This window comes from Monodon monoceros, unplaced genomic scaffold (assembly GCF_005190385.1).
Source record: "Monodon monoceros isolate NGI ecotype Baffin Bay Population unplaced genomic scaffold, NGI_Narwhal_1 Super_Scaffold_1, whole genome shotgun sequence".
Classification (NCBI taxonomy): Eukaryota; Metazoa; Chordata; class Mammalia; order Artiodactyla; family Monodontidae; genus Monodon; species Monodon monoceros.
In genome coordinates, this window is record NW_021703765.1 from 86,701,617 (window position 1) to 86,718,436 (window position 16,820).

The window sequence follows — 16,820 nt, forward strand, 5'->3', positions numbered from 1 at the left end:
TGGACATGGGTGGCCGGGCTACCTCTGCGGATCCACTTCTAATTGCTGGGCGAAGGCTTTTGGAAACAAGGCAGCAGTGGGGTCAGGGGTGCGAGAGTTCCGTGCCCAGGGATATGCTCCCCCCCCAGCGAGGCTCGCCCACAGCCTGGCCCGGAACTCACGGTATCCAACACAAACACAGACGCCTTGCGCTGTGCGGGCACGAAGATGCCGAAGAGAGCTTTGTGGCCCTGCGCGTGGTGATACAGGTAGATGTGGCGGATGCTCCCTGCAGGAGAACATGGCCTGTCACCCTGAGATGAGCAGGAGGCGGGCCAAGCAAGGGCGGCTGGCACATGCCATACCTGGTTCCAGGTAGCTGAACTGGGCCAGAGAGCGCATCTCCAGGTGCTCAAGAGCGAAGGTTTCTGCTTCCCAGCCTGAGTGATGCCTCACCAACTGTTTATTGACCACACACACACAGCCCAGCTGCACCAGGGCCCGAAACAATAACGGAACCTGGAAGGGGGGCAGACAGAGTGGTATGAGGGCTGACGGGGGAGGGCACAGGCCCGTGGCCATCTTCGGCAGACATGCTGCTGAAATTCACTGTGTCCATGAAGTCCACAGCCGATGCTGCTAGCCTGTCCATGCCTCTGTGGGGTTTGTTTCCCTCTATTCCATCCGGATAGATGCTTGCACAGTTCAGCTGGGAAAACAGTTACCTGAGTCTCGTACACGCCCTCGATGTCCGGCGCCGCCAGCTCAGTGTTGATCTCGTTGATGTGCTCTTGGTACATGTCCTCTGGCACCGAGTACTCATAGAGATTGTAGACCACGTTGGAGCGAGGAAGGACCCGATTCACCTGGTGACACAATAGGGCGATGATCTCACCCCACAACTGAGCTAAGTCGTAATGTGTGCTACAATGCACAGGCAAACACATGTGCGCACACTCTTACAGCCATGCATCGTTTAAACAGGCCTAGAACCTCTGGTGCCCACAACCATGGAGTAAACCCCTACAGCCCATCTCTCCCAATGAGTAAAATGAAAAGGTCTGGGCATAACTTCAAGAAGCTGCCTGAGGCTTCTAAAAAGCAGACAAGCTCCAAGACTGTGAGGGGCAGGTGTTCCCGCTTTATATTCCTCTTTTCTCTCCTGGGTTTAACCGTAAGGGTGCAGGAAGCAAAAACCGCGAGAGAAGCCATGTTTTCCTGGACAGAAGACTAGGAAAGGAGCCGCGGCCAGAGAGTGTTGGAATCCTGGCGAGGAGGGAGCAGGAGAGGGGTGCCCAAAGGGGAAAATATCCTACAAGGATGTCCTCCTACAAACTTACATCACATCACATCCAAGAAAGCTACAGAATTCCAGGTCATTTGTCCTCTGCGGTCCAACACCCCCCCCGTCCTCTCTCTAGATCCATATTCTGCTGAATATTCTGGTCAGAATCGAGTTTCACCTTCTCCAGAAGGCTCCTCTGTCTAGTTGCCAGTTACCAATACTCGAATCTCATCTCCTCAACTAGACATCAACCTGTTAATCGGTTCCTAGCACCCAACCAAGAAATGTGCTCATTTGCTCAGTGAACGAGCTCTGGGTGGAGCTGACTGGGAGCTCGGCCTCTGAAGACACCACAGCTGAGAGGAGGACGCCTGCTGTAGGACCCCACGTATGTGAAATGTCCACAAGAGGCTAATCTAGAGGTAGAATGTGGACCAGTGCTTACTGAGGGCTGGGAGAGGGCAGAGACTGCTAAGGGGCCCGGGGCTTCTTTGGGAGTGATGAAAACGTTCTAAGATTGACAGTGGAGATGGTTGCATAACTCTGTGAATACACTAAAAGCCAACGAATCGTACACTTTAGATGAGTGAACTGTATGGCATGTGAATTAGACCCCAATAAAGCTGTTAACATCAAAAGAGCCTATGGAGACAGAGCCTGCAGCCTCTGACTAATGTCCACCCAGTCCTTTCCCTGCTACATGGACGTCAGATGCAAGAGGACGGCGCAGCAAGGACAATGACACCCGCAGCTTCCATCACTGAGCATTCACTTGGCGCTTCACAGCATCATTTCAATTAATTTTTACAGCATCCCAAGAAGGTTCTCAGGAGATGGAGGCTCCAGAACACCTCGCTCAAGGTCACAAAGCTCACTAGGTCTTTGCGTGGCCTCCTCCATAGTGGAGACAACCTCAGAGGCTGAGCAGACAGCTGACCTCAGTGATCAGCAATGCCAACTGCCCCCCGTACCTTCCGATAGGAAGGGCCCTCCTCCGCTTTGGCCACCCGCTGGTTCACGTAGAATACCCGGGGAATGTTCAGCTTGATGCAATACAGGTCACTGCTGATGACAGCCCACAGCCTGAACAAGCCAGCCTGGCCGGTCTCGCTGATCTGAAAGGAAACACAGGTCGCACAACAGTGCGTGTCTCACCGTGTCACAGAAGGCACTCAATACCTGTGGACAGGCCATCTCCCAGGTGGCCTCCAGCACCAGGCCCTGTCACAGAGGCACAAAGGTAAAGCCCTGCCCTTCCTGCTCCATTCCAGACCAGGTCCCCAGGATCGTAAGCCATCCAGATAGCCCTTCGTTCCCATAAGCCATGCTCCCGCCCTCAGGGGTGTCCCGCCCTCCCACTGCTAGCTGTCCGCACTTGCACGATCTGCCACGGGAGGTCCAGAATGCTGCGAGCAGTTCTTCGCAAGAAGCCCCCCAGCCCGGTGGAGGGCCCCTCTCGGACGGTCCCAGGCCTCGGTGCACCTTCTGGCCCCGCCAGACGCCGCCTCTTCTTGTGAGCAAGGCGCTGTCGAGCTTGTAGCTGCCACTTCTTCTTGTGGAACTGGAGCCAGACCAGCCACTCTTCCTGGGATAGGTCAAGAGGAGGAGACGGGAAATACAGCTGAGCACGAGTGAAACAGAAACACCCTTCCACAGCAACTAACCCTCACAGTCCCCAAGCGCTCTGTAAGAACTGGGTACATCTTGCCAATTTGCTCAGGGGTCAAGGCCCAGTTCAGGGCCCAGACCCTGCAGGGAGACGGCTCGTCACAGGTCAGGCCTGACCAGCATCCCTGCTTCCTCCCCCTGAGGATTCTTGCCTGGGTGGATCCAAGCCCCGGAGGCTGCCCCAAGATCTCCTGCCAGGGCACCGTCAGCTCCAGGTCCTGCAACTCCTCCTGGCTCTCCCAGTGGCTACACCTCCTCTTGGTAGCAATGGGCACTGCCGAGTGGAGCGGCTTCACAAGGCCGAAGTCCTCCATGTCGGGGGCGCCAAGGCTCTGGGCACCTTCTGAAGCTTGTGCCACGCCCACCTGCAAAGATCCAAAGGAGCCTTAGAACAGCTCTCTCTAGAAATCCACCATAAGTGCACCTCTGAATAAGGTAAAATACTTGTATGCAAACGTATTCATTTACAGACTAATCTATTTTTAAACTTTTAAGAGTGAAAAGGTCAGACAGAAAATGTCACTCAGGCATCACCATTATGAAGTGAATGTTTACATTTTTCTGTGCTTGCTTCAGAACTCTCTCCTCTTCATAAGAAATAAAATACTGCAAAGAATAGGTAAAGGCCCCCTGTTTCTCCCTCCCAGCCCCCAAGCACAGTGCCTACCACTCCCCACACATTTTGAATTTTTACTCCGTACCTATAAACCCATATACCATTACTTTAAGCTGCAGTTTTACATGAACAGAGACACATGGTACACATCCTACTGCAACTTGTTTTACTCAATAACATATTTTTGAAATTGATCCCTATTGATGCATGTGGACATTGTCCATTCATTCTAACTGTAGGATATTCCATTATGCAAATAAATCAGCTTACCTATCCATGACATTCTAAAATGAAGAATGGTTAATGTCTACTCTTTCAGAACTAGAAACTGGGTTCGTCAACAACCATCCTTCCACACGCTGCCTGAAGACCTTGTGTTCACACTCCCACCAGAAATACAGATAAGCTCCTATTTCCCCACGTGTGCTAATAGTTGGTGTCACCATACTCATTTTTTGGTGTGATGTGGTATCTAAATACTTCATTTTTCATTTACCTAACTGACAGTGGGGTTGACCCTGGGGCAGTCAGTCTTCTAAAATGGCCCTGATGACCCCCACCTCCAGCTGTTCATGCCCCTGTATGACTCCCTCCTGAGTGTGGGCTGGACCCAGTGACCTGCCTCAAATGAACAGATTACAACGAAAGTGATAGGATGTCATTCTGAGATTAGATTATAAAATACAGTGACCTCTGAACTGCTGGCACTCTGGCTCTTATCCAGTGCTTGCTCTGAAGTCAGCTGCCAGGCTGTGACCTGCCCTCTGGATAAGTCCATGGAGCAAGGAAATGAGGACGGCTCCACTAGTGAATCCTGCCACCAGCTACCAGAGTGAAGCACGTCCTTCCCCAGTTGCTGGGGAAGCCTTCAGATGAGACCACAGTCCCGATGACACCTGACTGTAGTCTGTGGGAGACCCTGAGCCAGGGGACCTTGATAAGCTGTCCCCAGATTCCAGAACCACAGGCCACAGAAAGTGCAAGATAATAACACACCTGTGGGACTTCCCTGGTGGCGCAGTGGTTAAGAATCCACCTGCCAATGCAGGGGACACAGGTTCGATTCCTGGTCCAGGAAGATCACACATGCTGCAGGGCAACTAAGCCTGTGCGCCACAACTACTGAACCTGAGCTCTAGAGCCCGCGAGCTGCAACTACTGAGCCCGCGCGCTGCAACCACTACTAAAACCCATGCATTCTGGGGCCTGCGTGCCGCAACGAGAAGCCACCACAATGAGAAGCCTGCACACTGCCACAAAGGGTAGCCCTCGCCTGACACAACTAGAAAGAGCCCGTACGCAGCAACAAAGACCCGGCGCAGCCAAAACAAAAAACAAAAACACCTGTGTTACTTAAGCTGCTAGGTTCTCGGATTACTTGCTACGTAGCAACAGACAAATACACATGCTTATGGACCATTCCTAACTTTCGTACATTCCGAATATCTTCTTCGAATTATGACTTGTCTCTTTATGGTGACTTCTGTACTATAAAAGTGTGTGTGTTTTTTACTTTTTATTATAAAAATTACAAAAGTAATGAATACCCATGTTCTTATAACTCAGATTCAATAAATACCAACGTTCTGCCATTCTTGTTTCAGATTACAGAAAATTTACATTTTAATTAATTGAATGTATCTGTCTTTCCCTTTGTGATCGTTTTTTATGCATGCCTTAAGAAGCTCTTTCTACCTCAGCATCATAAAGATAGCCTCCTGTGTTTTTTTCTAAACAGTTGTTTTCTTTTTCAATTTAGATCTGTATTTGGAATTTGTTTTCATACTCAGTGTGAGATAGCTACTTACTTCTTGAAATATGAAAAAACATTTCCCCCGGTATCATTTATTGAATAAGCACTCCGTTCTCCTTAATAATGTATAACGCTACCTCTGTGATAGACCAAGCTCCCATACGTATTTGGATCTGTTTCTAGGGTACCTATGAGCGCTACTGCTGTATGGTCTTGCCTTAATAAGACTTTCTTGTGTGTCTTGTTACATACTAAGACAAGCTTCCCCTTATTCATCTCCAAAATTGTTTTTGTTTTTCTTATACTTGTTCTTCATATGAATTTTAGGATTAGACTTTCAAGTTACATCAAAAAACTTTTTGAAGGACTTCCCTGGTGGTCCAGTGGTTAAGAATCCGCCTTTCACTGCAGGGGGCGCAGGTTCAATACCTGGTTGGGGAATTAAGATCCTGCATGCCGGCCTTCCCTGGTGGCACAGTCGTTAAGGATCTGCCTGCCAATGCAGGGGACATGGGTTTGAGCCCTGGTCCGGGAAGATCCCACATGCCACGGAGCAACTAAGCCCATGTGCCACAACTACTGAGCCTGTGCTCTAGAGTCCGAGAGCCACAACTACTGAGCCCACACGCCACAACTACTGAAGCCCACACGCCTAGAGCCCATGTTCTGCAACAAGAGAAGCCATTGCAATGAGAAGCCCACACACCGCAACAAAGAGTAGCCCCCGCTCACTGCAACTAAAGAAAGCCTGCACACAGCAACAAAGACCCAATGCAGCCAAAAATCAACAACAAAAAAATCCTAATTGTTTCTAGTATAAGATAAAGCTACAGATTTTTATATATCAGCTTTGTATCTAATGATCTTGCTGAAATGTCTTATTAGTTAAAATAATTCCTGGGTTTCCTTACATTTTCTGTGTTAACATCACCTGCAAATGACGAGTTTTATGCCTTTCTATCCTTAAAATTTAACTTCTTTTCCTTGTTGAATTATGCTGGCCAGGACTTCCAAACAATTTTGAATAGAAGTGATGGTAACAGGCATCCATCTCCTGTTCCTCAACTTTAATGATTCTAATGTGCCACTATATGATGTGTGCTATTGAGTTTCGACAGAGACTTTATCAGAGAAACATCTCATCATTTATGATTTTGCCTGCTCAAAGTTTTATCACGAACAGACATTAAAGTTTATCAAATGTTCTTTCCTGCCTCTGTTGGAAATGATCCCATAAATCTTCTCTCTTGATGATGATGATGAACAGATTTTTCCTAAAATTAACAGAATTAGCAGATCTCTAAAGCTAACCCCTGCCATTCCTTGCATAAGTCCTGCTTGTACACAGTGTTACTGTTTTTATACGGTGCAAAATTTAGTTTGTTACTATTTTTGTACCTGTTGTTTGTAACTGCCAATGGCCTGTAACACTCCTTCCTTTTCCTGGCCTGTCAGTTTGTTACCAAGGTAACAAGTGTTATCAAGATTACCAAATGAGTAATCTTGATATTCTCTGGAATAATTTGTTTAAAAAGTTCGGTAAAATCCCTCTGAGAAACCATTTGGGTCCAGTGTTTGTTTCTTTCTAATTATGATTTTTTTTTTTTTTTTTTTTTGCGGTACGCGGGCCTCTCACTGTTGTGGCCTCTCCCGTTGCGGAGCACAAGCTCCGGGTGCGCAGGCTCAGTGGCCATGGCTCACGGGCCCAGCCGCTCCGCGGCACGTGGGATCTTCCTGGACCGGGGCATGAACCCGTGTCCCCTACATCGGCAGGCAGACTCTCAACCACTGCACCACCAGGGAAGCCCTATGATTCATTTTTTAATGGTTAAAGTTCTATTCAGTTTTTCTATTTTTTTTCTTAGGTTAATTTGAATAATTCTTCTAGGATACTATCCATTCCATCTAAGTTTTCCAATTGTTTAGGAAAGGTAACTACTTATTTATTTATTTTCAGGCTTTATTATATCTGCAATGATAATCTGTTTTCATTAAAACAAAACCTGAAATACCTATCTTGACAAAGATTTGTCTATTTCATAAGTCTTTTCAAAGATCAAGGTTTTGGTTTTACTGTTTGTTCATTCATTTCTGCTCTTGCCTTTATAACTTCTTTCTTTCTACTTTCTTGGTTCACTCTACTGTTTTCGAATTCTTCAGCTATAAGCTTACTTAATTTTCTACTGGTTTTTCTTTTCTATTACATGCATTTAAATAGATTATGTGTTATTTATAGTCCTCTTTAGCTGCATACTATAAATTTTGATAGTATTTTCATTCAGTAAGTATTTCTAATTTCCATTGTGACTTCTTTGATCCATGAGTTACTTATAAATGTGTTTCTTTTTAGTTTCCAAACAATATGGTCTGTATATAAATTATTTGGAATCTGTTGCAATGCACTTTGCAGCATACAGACAGTCTTATTTTAGGTGTTCTTGAAAAGAATGTGTATCCTTTAATTACTGGGTGCAAGGTTCTATTTGTTAACTAAATCTAGTTAGCTACTAAATCTAGTTAGCAATTGTGTCATTCCAACTGTACACATTTTTACTAGTTTTTGGTCTGCTAGATCTATCAATTGAGAGAGATGTGTCAAAATCCCAAACTGATTAGATGTCAATTTCTTCTACTTAGGTAATTTTTACATTATTTAATTTGAAACTAAACTATTAGAATTGTTATATATTTCTAGAGAATTGTGACTTTCAGTATAGTTTAATACCATCCTTATCCCGACTAATACTTTTTGGCCTACATATTTTTTTGGTCTGGCATTAATATAGCTACATCAGCTTTGTTTTGGTTAATATTTACCTGATATATATGTTTTTTCAACCTTTTAATCATTTTGAGCCCTTTTAAGTATAGCTCTTATAAATAAGATAAAGTTAGACTGTAAAAATTCAACCTGAGAGTCTGCTTTTAGCAGGTGAGTTTGTTTACTGCTCTGGTTGAAGCTCACTTTCCATCTTCAGCACCTCAGAATTTTCTTCTTGCTCTTCTGATTTTAGCTGTGCTTTTCATTACACTGTCTTCAGTATTTTTTGGAGTTTCTAACAGAATTTTTTTTTTTTTTACAGTTTAGACAACTGAGGTCTCAAGGTATAGTGATGCATTCCAAGTTACTGAGTCTAATTAGTACATCCTCCATTTACACATAGTTCTTCACCCTAAACTGATGATTCACAGTTTCTTATCGCAAAAGAAGAACATTGGGAGGAATTAAAGGATAAAGTATCAATGTGTACATTTTTAGAAAGAAAAAAAAAAACATTGTAAATGCCTGAATGGAAGGAAGCATCCAAAATTATGGACAGCAATGTGGAGACTTTGGTGCCCTGTGTGCCCATGGGACACTGCCCAGCACCAACCGTCACAGCCTCTGTTGGCCTGGGCCAGGCCCCATTACCTGTCTCTTGCCCTCAAGGACGAAGAGCTCACTGATCTTCTTCTGCTTGTAGACATCGTTCTTCTCCAGCAGTTTTTTGTGCAGCCAGTCAGGGTGCTTGACACGTGGTACTGGGTTCTTCACCTACATAAAGGTGAGATCGATCACTTGTCTGATGCTGTTAGTCTGGGCCAGGCCCAGGTTTCTGTAGCTTTTAGGTCACACTGTGCCCTGTTTCCACCAGTTCTCAACCTCACCTGCTGCAGAGCCGCAGGGATTGTGATGATCTTCTGTATGGCACTTCCCAGTCGCTCGATGTAGTAGTCCCAGTCCAGAATCTGAGCGTGCAGGAAGCCAGCAACAACCGGGGTGTATGAGAGAAAAGCAGCAGCAGCGGCATGCTTCACGTGTCTCACTTAACCCTCTTAGAAATTCTAAGATAAAAGGTCCCATTTCGCAGAGGAGGAAACTGAAGTGGAGAGTGTAAACGACTCTCCCAGGATCAGAGCTGGTAGGGGGCCAAGCCAGCACTAGAACCCTGTGCCAGACCCCAAGCCTTAGTCCATCCAAGAGAACAGTTAAAAGGGCCTCCCCAACATTTAGCTTCTCCAGTTTTGCCCTAAAATGTAACTATTTCCTCATTCATTACATAACAGAAAGGAGAAAATCAAGAGTGAAGTCTCCAGCCAAAAAGGAGACGTGAGTCAGGGATACTCTGCCCTGTCTAGTTTTCCTCCTAAACTTCTGAGAGTAGGAAAAAACCCGCACTCACTGTCCGAATATCAAAGTCTTGAAGGGAAGGACTCTTAAGCCATTTCCGGAGAAAGTACTTCCTCACCGTGGGCTCTGCCTGGAAAATGGCGAGTGGAATGGCCCTGGGCAAGAAGAGACACAAAACTCAACAATGTGAAGACCTCCCTAAACCAGGTCATAGCACTTATCAAGTACACACATATTCTACATGGAAATAAGTTATTATGACCTACTTTGTAACCTATGTTTCTATTTATTGTAGTTATTTGTATAAACTATACCTATATCTGATGTTTATCATACTTAATAACTAAACAATACTTCATCATATTAAAATACCATGGTTTAATGTACAATCCCCTACCATTGGCCATCTGGTCTGTGTTTGGCCACCGTTAATAGAGCTATTTATACAAGTGTCCTTACATAAGTTATATATTCATGTGCATGTATGTAATTAAAAACTTAAAAAATTATTATTCATTGGGTAAAATATTAGAGAGCCTACCTGCTCACCTGAAAATGAAGCCAGTTTTCACATCATTAGCAAAGCAATAGGGCAACTGTCACTATCCCTCTTTCTTTCATTGGAGGAAGTATTTGTTATTGTGAAATATCATGAAGAAACTTAGAAAGAACACAACAGACACCTGTGCACCCACCACCCAGTCCTATCAAACTGGCCCTGCCATTTTTATTTCATGGATGAAAAAATAAAGATGACGATGAAATCCCCAGTGCAGCTCTCCTGACCCTCCTCATACAGAAGTAAACACAATATTTTTCTTGGTGTTTATCAATCCCATGCATGCTTTATAGAACTATTTTGTGTACCCATAAAAAAATAAGAGTACTTTCTATGTGTGTAAACTTAAACAGGTGGAAGTACACTGTATGTGTCGCCCTGCAGTCTGCTTTTCTTGCTCTATCAGTGATGTAACATGTAGCTGTGATTCAATCATCCCAACTCGAAAAGTACAGCATCAGTCTCCTCGGGGGTGTGAGTGATCTGGAGTCCTGTCCTAAACCTGAAATGGACCTTGTGATGGGGCCCATCGCAGCAGACCCTCCAAGACATCCCCACTCCCCTATGCCTGACTGAGAGGGTGCTCTCAGTCTGGTCTCCCAAGAACCCAGATTCTCCGGGCTCCAGGTGGATGGGCTCACCACGCTCTCTCAGGGGTCCCACCAGGGCCCCAGAAAGCCTTCCTGTCATCTGATCTGCAGGGGGTCTGAGGCCCAGTTCCTCCCTTTTCTAAATCCAGACTATCCCTGCACTGTTTTTTTAAATATTTATTTTTGGCTGCATCAGGTCTTAGTTGCAGCACAGGGGATCTTTTCTTGCGGTGAGCAGGCTCTACAGCGCACGGGCTCAGTAGCTGCGGCGTGCGGGCTTAGTTGCCCCACGGCATGTGGGATCTTAGTTCTTCGACCAGGGATCGAACCCACGTCCACTGCACTGGAAGGCGGATTCTTAACCACTGCACCACCAGGGAAATCCCTCCCTGTACTGTTTAAGGAAGCTCATCTCTCTATGGAAGGACAGAGGTTCCACAACAGATGCAGGTTTTCAAAGTGAGCATACGAGACCCTTAAGGAATTCCTTCCTTAACACTGGAAACCCTTACCTCTCTGTGACCGGAGACCCCTCAGGCTTCCGGGAGATGATGTAGCGGCAGCTCAGCCCTGCATCCTTCACCATCTGATCCCCCAGGAACTCAGCCAGGCGCCTGGCCGTGCTGATGGACGTAGACTTCTGCTCCCCATAATCTTCCAGCTTCCGAGACATGGAACGGTTCTCAGAGATCAGCTCGAACAGCTCAGAATCAGGCATGTTAGCTGCCTGGAGAAAGAGGCAATGGGCAAAACGTCCCGCAGAAGGAAGGGAGCACCACCGTGAGGCTACCCGAGACTTTCCTCCAGGTGAAAGTCTGCGTTTCTCTAGCCTGATGAGCTGAAGGCAGCAGTGTAATAGGGCTGTCTCATACCAGCATACAGCAACACTTACACCACACACAAAACCGTACCTTTTGTTTTATTAAAGTGTGCAGAAAAATATCAAGAAACGTTTATTGAGCTATTAGCACGAAGACTGCAGAAGAAGAGAAAAGACAGAGCATTGATTTTTCTCCTAAAAGGAAAAGAAAGATGGGGAAAGGAGGAACCAGGAGGGAGAAGAGGCACGGACCAGCCGGACAGCAGCTGGACCAACTGAGGGGCCAGCAGCTTCCTTCAGCGATGAGGAGTCCAGGGGGCCTATCCGAGGACAAACAGCTTACAATTCGTTCATTATCATGCTATTTGTTTCCTTCACTGTTTCTGTCACTGGTATAGAAGTTAAGGGGGGATTCTGAGAGGCCCTGGAACTAAGGAAGTAGTGGGATCCCATCAGAATTATTAGCCTTGAGTTCACCTGTCACCTTGCTCACCAGGACCCTCAGAGCCAGGTGAGGAGGGTGGCCTTACCTTACTGTACAGCACGTCCAGCCAGTAATCAGCCACCTTGGCAACAGAGCCATACGCCTCCTCTAGGGTGCTGCCCTTAAGGAAGGCCTCGAATACTGAGGACTGGAAGGTTTTAATCAGCTGCAGCTCCCCACGGCGTTTGACCTCGAAGCCCTTGAGCTCAGCCAGGGAACCATCCTCATTGAATACGGCATACCTAGGAACACAGGCAAGCACAGCAGAGAGGGAAAGCCTGGGATGCTGGCTGCTTCTCCTCGCCCTCGGCCTTCTTCCTTCTCTTACCCGCCCCTCTAGCATCCGTCAAGCAGCAAACATCTCTCCATCCTGAGGTTTATGCTTCTCCAAACTAAAAATGACTTAAGACCCTGCCATCTGTAGAACCAGAATATAACAGGTGGAGAACAGAGTTGGTAGCATCAGCGTCAAGAACAGCTTTCCAAATTGAATCAAAAAGGCCAAAAAACTAGAACTGAGGTCTGTTCCCATCCTGGCTCCTGGTCCACTTCCTGGAGGAGTTGTTAAACCTAGTCTATCCATTTCCTTTCCTAAGCATAAAGTCTGTGGGATTCCTACCTCTTCTTCAGTTTCTTGCCTTCTTCCTTGGAGGCTGGAAGGATCATGGCAAGGTAGGGTCCGTCAACCTCAAAAAAGATGCTGTTCTCTGAGCGGGAGACATAGGTGAGCGAGGAAGGCTCAGCCAGCTCCTGGTACTGCTCATTGGTGAAGCCCTCCTGCACAGCAAGAGTGAAGAGGGGCTCAGCCTCACTTGTGATCGTCCAAACCTGGAAACCACCAGCTGCCCTCCAAGGGGTGGACAGATCAGCCAAGCTGGGGCTCTTCCATACAATGGACACCACTTGGCAAGAGGAAGGGATCAAGTTCTGACACGTGTCCAACGTGGATAAAATGAAGTGCATCCTGCTTGGTCCAGAAAGTTACACGCATGTTTCCATTCATAGGACACGCTGGAAAAGGCAAAACTATCACATAAAGGACATGCTGGGGAGCCAGGTTTGGGTGTAAGGAGAAGGGCTGACAACAAAGGGGCAGCACCCAGGAACCTCCGGGGTAGTGGGCTATTCTGTGTTGCGCTGTGGTGGTGGACACACACCTCTATGTGTGAATCAAAACCCACAGAACTGCACCCTGTAAAAAGTGAATTTTACTGTAGGCAAATTAAAAAACATTCAACCAGGATCTAGGGTGACCCCAAGAGAGCCTGCAGACTGGGACAAACGAGCTTAACTTCATTATCACTGCATGACAGAACCCTGCCAGAGGGCTGGCTTAAGAAACTTTGGCAAACCTTGTGTTGCCTGGGTGGCGTAAGACTAAAGATAAAACACTCGACTGCAGCTGGTGAGCTTACTGCTCACAGACACATGGTTCTGAACCTATTCTACACAAATACTAGGGTTGAACAAATAAATAAATACATTAGGAAAACTAGAAACAGGAGAAAGAAGTTACTAATAAGGAAAAGAGAATAGATTGGAGCTGGATATATCAATAGACTCATGTTATATATTTTTAAATATATATGCAGATAAAGAGACAAATAAACATACATTCATGCGTGCAGGGTTATTATACACACACACATTTCCTAGCCAATCTGCTGTGAGCAGCAGTGACACCTCAGACCCCATCTCGGTTTCTAACACCACTCTCCAATAAAAGGAAGCCAGGCTCCTTGGGGAAATGGCTGATTCCAGGGTGGGACAGGGGAAATACAAGATGAGGCTGGAGTGTCTTGTAGTCCCAGGAAGTAAGAAAGTACTCCAAAAAAAGCCAAACCCAAACCCCAGAACGGGGCATGTCTCAAGGACAAGCGGGTGAATATGGAGGAGCCCCCAGCGGCCAAAAGGGAACAAGCTGAGTAACAAAACATGCCAGGACAGAACTGGGTTGTGGCCCAACAGAACAAACATGCGCAAACCCACACTGACCTAACAAATGACTCAATAAAGAGACAAGCAAGGGAATAAGTGGGAGGGAAGGGTGGCAGCTCTTCCTTACAGAAGGCTCCGATGAATAATTTCCAAGGAACGAGGGAACCAGGCTCGCCCTGGGCAGAGTGATGCTGCCGCAACCACCGCTGAGACCACCGCTAGCGTTAAAACCAGGGCGACGGTTCCACGCGAAACGGCACATCTGCAGCATCTCAAAAGTATCTCCTCCACTGTCTTTACTAATTACAGTGGTGGCTTTGCTATGTGGCCAGACTCTGCCACTCCTCCTGGGAGTGTGGACTCACTGGCTCACTCCAATAACGTGACACTGGGAAGCCAGCAGGCAGCAGGAGTGCAGGTCCCGACACCATGCCCTGACAGAATGCCAACACGGGGCATGTACTCTGGAGTGTTCCTCCAAAAACCCCAAATAACCTCAGTCTAATAACAAACAACAACAGACAAACTCAAATTAAGGGTCAGTTAGCAAAGCACCTGACCAGTATCGAAGTGTCCTGGTCATAACAGACCAGAGAGACCAAGGGGCTGCCAGGCTGGAGGGGACTAAGGAGACAGGACGCCCAAACGCAGTGCACAAAAAGTGGGGAATCCAAATACAGCTGTAGTTGAGTTACGGTGTGGTGCCAAGGTGACTTCTTAATTCTGACAATTACACTGCGGTTTATAAAAGATCTTACTTAACATTAAAGGAAGCAGGCTGAAGGATATACAGAAATTCTCTATTCTATTTTTGCAATTTTTCTGTAAGTCTGGGTATTACACTGAAGGTGAATGTAGACTCAGGTAACTTTTGAGCATAGCGTTTTCTGGACAGATGCTCAGGCTAGAGAAAAACAATCTGAAGGTTGGAGACGGGGAGGCCTGAAGTCAGGATGGGAGCATGTCAGTGACAGCCAGCCCAGCCCCCTTTCCCAAATCCCCGTCAGAGCGGTGGCACGAGGAAGCCAAAGCCCAGACGGTAGCCCCTCACTGGAGATGCAGGCTCACCTTGACCATGATGTTTAACATAGCCCCAGGGTAGGAGATGGTCACCTTGGGCTTTTTCACACTGGTCGTCTTGATGACAAAGTTTTCCGGGAAGCTGTTGGGCAGGACACACCATATTCCATCTGTGTCCAGCTCTAAGGGCCTCCTTCAGGGAAACAGAAAAATGAGACCACATGGATGGTGGACATCGACGCCTACAGAGCAAGAACCCCCTGTCAAGTCCTGACAGTGGACAAGGCTCCCCTGGTCGTGAACCCACAGAACGAAACACCTGCCCCTCTCCAGCTCTATCTTCATCAACCTGTCCCTTCTCTCCCCCAGCCATCCGGCCTCCCCACCAGGCCGCGGCCCACCCAGCCTCAGCAGCTGACCAAGTGCAGCACTCACCCGATCTGCTCAATCAGCTCCCGTGCCTGGGTGATGATGTTGGCCCCCGTGAAGCAGACGATGCCAGCCATCTCCATGGAGTACCAGCGGGCCCTGGGAGGGACAGTCACAGCAGAGGGGGTGGGAGGGGCTCCCTCTAGAGGGTCATTAGAGTTGGGGCTGGGAGGAGGGGACATCTGAAGCAGGGAAGAACTAAGGCAGAATTTAGCTCTGTGCTGAGGACACTCCTCTGTTCCTACTTCAAGGTGCAGGGCTCCGCTCAGGAAAGTTCTGGAAGGATGCAGCATGCTGCCACTGCAACAGCTCACAACCTCAGCTCAGCAGGACTCTCAATACCAGCCAGATGGCCGTGTGTCCCTGAGTCCCCTCCCACTCTCCCCAGCACCGTCTCATGCCTCCTCCGTTTTCCCAAAGCCCACTCTCATCCCGACTTCTCAGGGAAAACACCAGCCCACCTGGCTCAGTGTTCACACCAGGTCTCAGAGGTGTCAAGCGACCTGAGGCCAGGCCCTCCTGCCCCAGGGAACTCCGCTCCGGTTCTAGCCCTGCTCTCAGCCCCTCCCTCTCTGCCATTAAAAAGCAGCAACGGAGAATCAAGGCCTCTCCCCCTCAGACCAGTCCCTGGCCCCATCACCACCTTTCCCCTTCTCCAGGCCGCCATGCCGATCCTCCCAGTCTCCAACCACAGGGGCTAGGCCTCACCTTCGATCACCTGCTCTCCCGAGGCCCCCACCCACCTGGTTGTCGGTCCAACGGACACAGGCCCCACCTTGCCTCATCTCCCTTTGGCCTCTGATCACGGGCACAGTCCCCATGGGGCTTTCTCGACTTCTCAGAAGGCTTTATTTACAGCCCTCACTAGTCGTATGCCAGAAACTACCACACCGCTGTCTGCAGCCCAGGATGCTCAGAAGAACGTGCCCAGCAGTACTGACCCCGCTGATGCCCAGGACCCTCTGAGCCAGCGTGACCTCCACCCCTACCCAACCTGCTCAGCCACATTCCTTGAACTGGGGCCCTGCCTCTCCCCTCTCACTCGTGCCCATGGGCCCCACGCATCTCAGCTCCTCCCTTCGTCCACTAGCCCCACCGGCCCCACCAGGCACCCGGGCAGGAGCCTACCCCTTGCGCATGACGTAGCCATAGAAGGAGTTGAGGATGCACTTGTGAGCCAGCTGCAGGGAGTCGTACAGGACCTCCATGTTCCTGCAGCGCTTTGCTTCCGCTGCCTCTCCCACCTCCACCGCCGCAGACAGCTTCTTTCTCCACACCTGAGACACACACAGGCTGATCATCCCCCACTCTTCAAGTTCACATTCTCTATGGCCAGTGGCCCAAGGTTTACTATGTTGCAAATTTCCAGTCTATAGGAAGCTTGAAAAAAAGTAGAGTGAAGACCATATGCAAGAGGGGCCACTGTTGATATTTTGTGCCATATTTCCTTTATTCCCTCCCCCTCCCCCTCCCCTTCCCTCTCCCCCTCTCTCTCCCTCTCCCCCTCTCTCTCTCTCTCTCTCTCTCCCTCCCTCCCTCCCTCCCTCCCTCCCTCTCTCTCTCTCTCT

At 48.0% G+C, this 16,820-nt stretch overlaps 1 protein-coding gene across 2 annotated transcripts in view; it reads right to left on the minus strand.

Moving 5' to 3' along the window:
* POLE (DNA polymerase epsilon, catalytic subunit) overlaps positions 1-16,820 on the minus strand; it is a 56,418-nt gene that overhangs the window by 16,455 nt on the left and 23,143 nt on the right. For both annotated transcript variants that reach the window (XM_029229615.1, XM_029229606.1), the window contains 15 exons: positions 16,381-16,529; positions 15,259-15,351; positions 14,872-15,016; positions 12,485-12,642; positions 11,912-12,107; positions 11,074-11,288; positions 9,465-9,567; positions 8,950-9,030; positions 8,714-8,836; positions 3,085-3,297; positions 2,640-2,849; positions 2,236-2,379; positions 705-845; positions 345-498; positions 162-268 (listed from right to left, as the gene is read on the minus strand). In XM_029229615.1, coding sequence (XP_029085448.1) covers positions 162-268; positions 345-498; positions 705-845; positions 2,236-2,379; positions 2,640-2,849; positions 3,085-3,297; positions 8,714-8,836; positions 8,950-9,030; positions 9,465-9,567; positions 11,074-11,288; positions 11,912-12,107; positions 12,485-12,642; positions 14,872-15,016; positions 15,259-15,351; positions 16,381-16,529 — 2,232 coding nt within the window. The remainder of the gene's footprint in view (positions 1-161; positions 269-344; positions 499-704; positions 846-2,235; positions 2,380-2,639; positions 2,850-3,084; positions 3,298-8,713; positions 8,837-8,949; positions 9,031-9,464; positions 9,568-11,073; positions 11,289-11,911; positions 12,108-12,484; positions 12,643-14,871; positions 15,017-15,258; positions 15,352-16,380; positions 16,530-16,820) is intronic.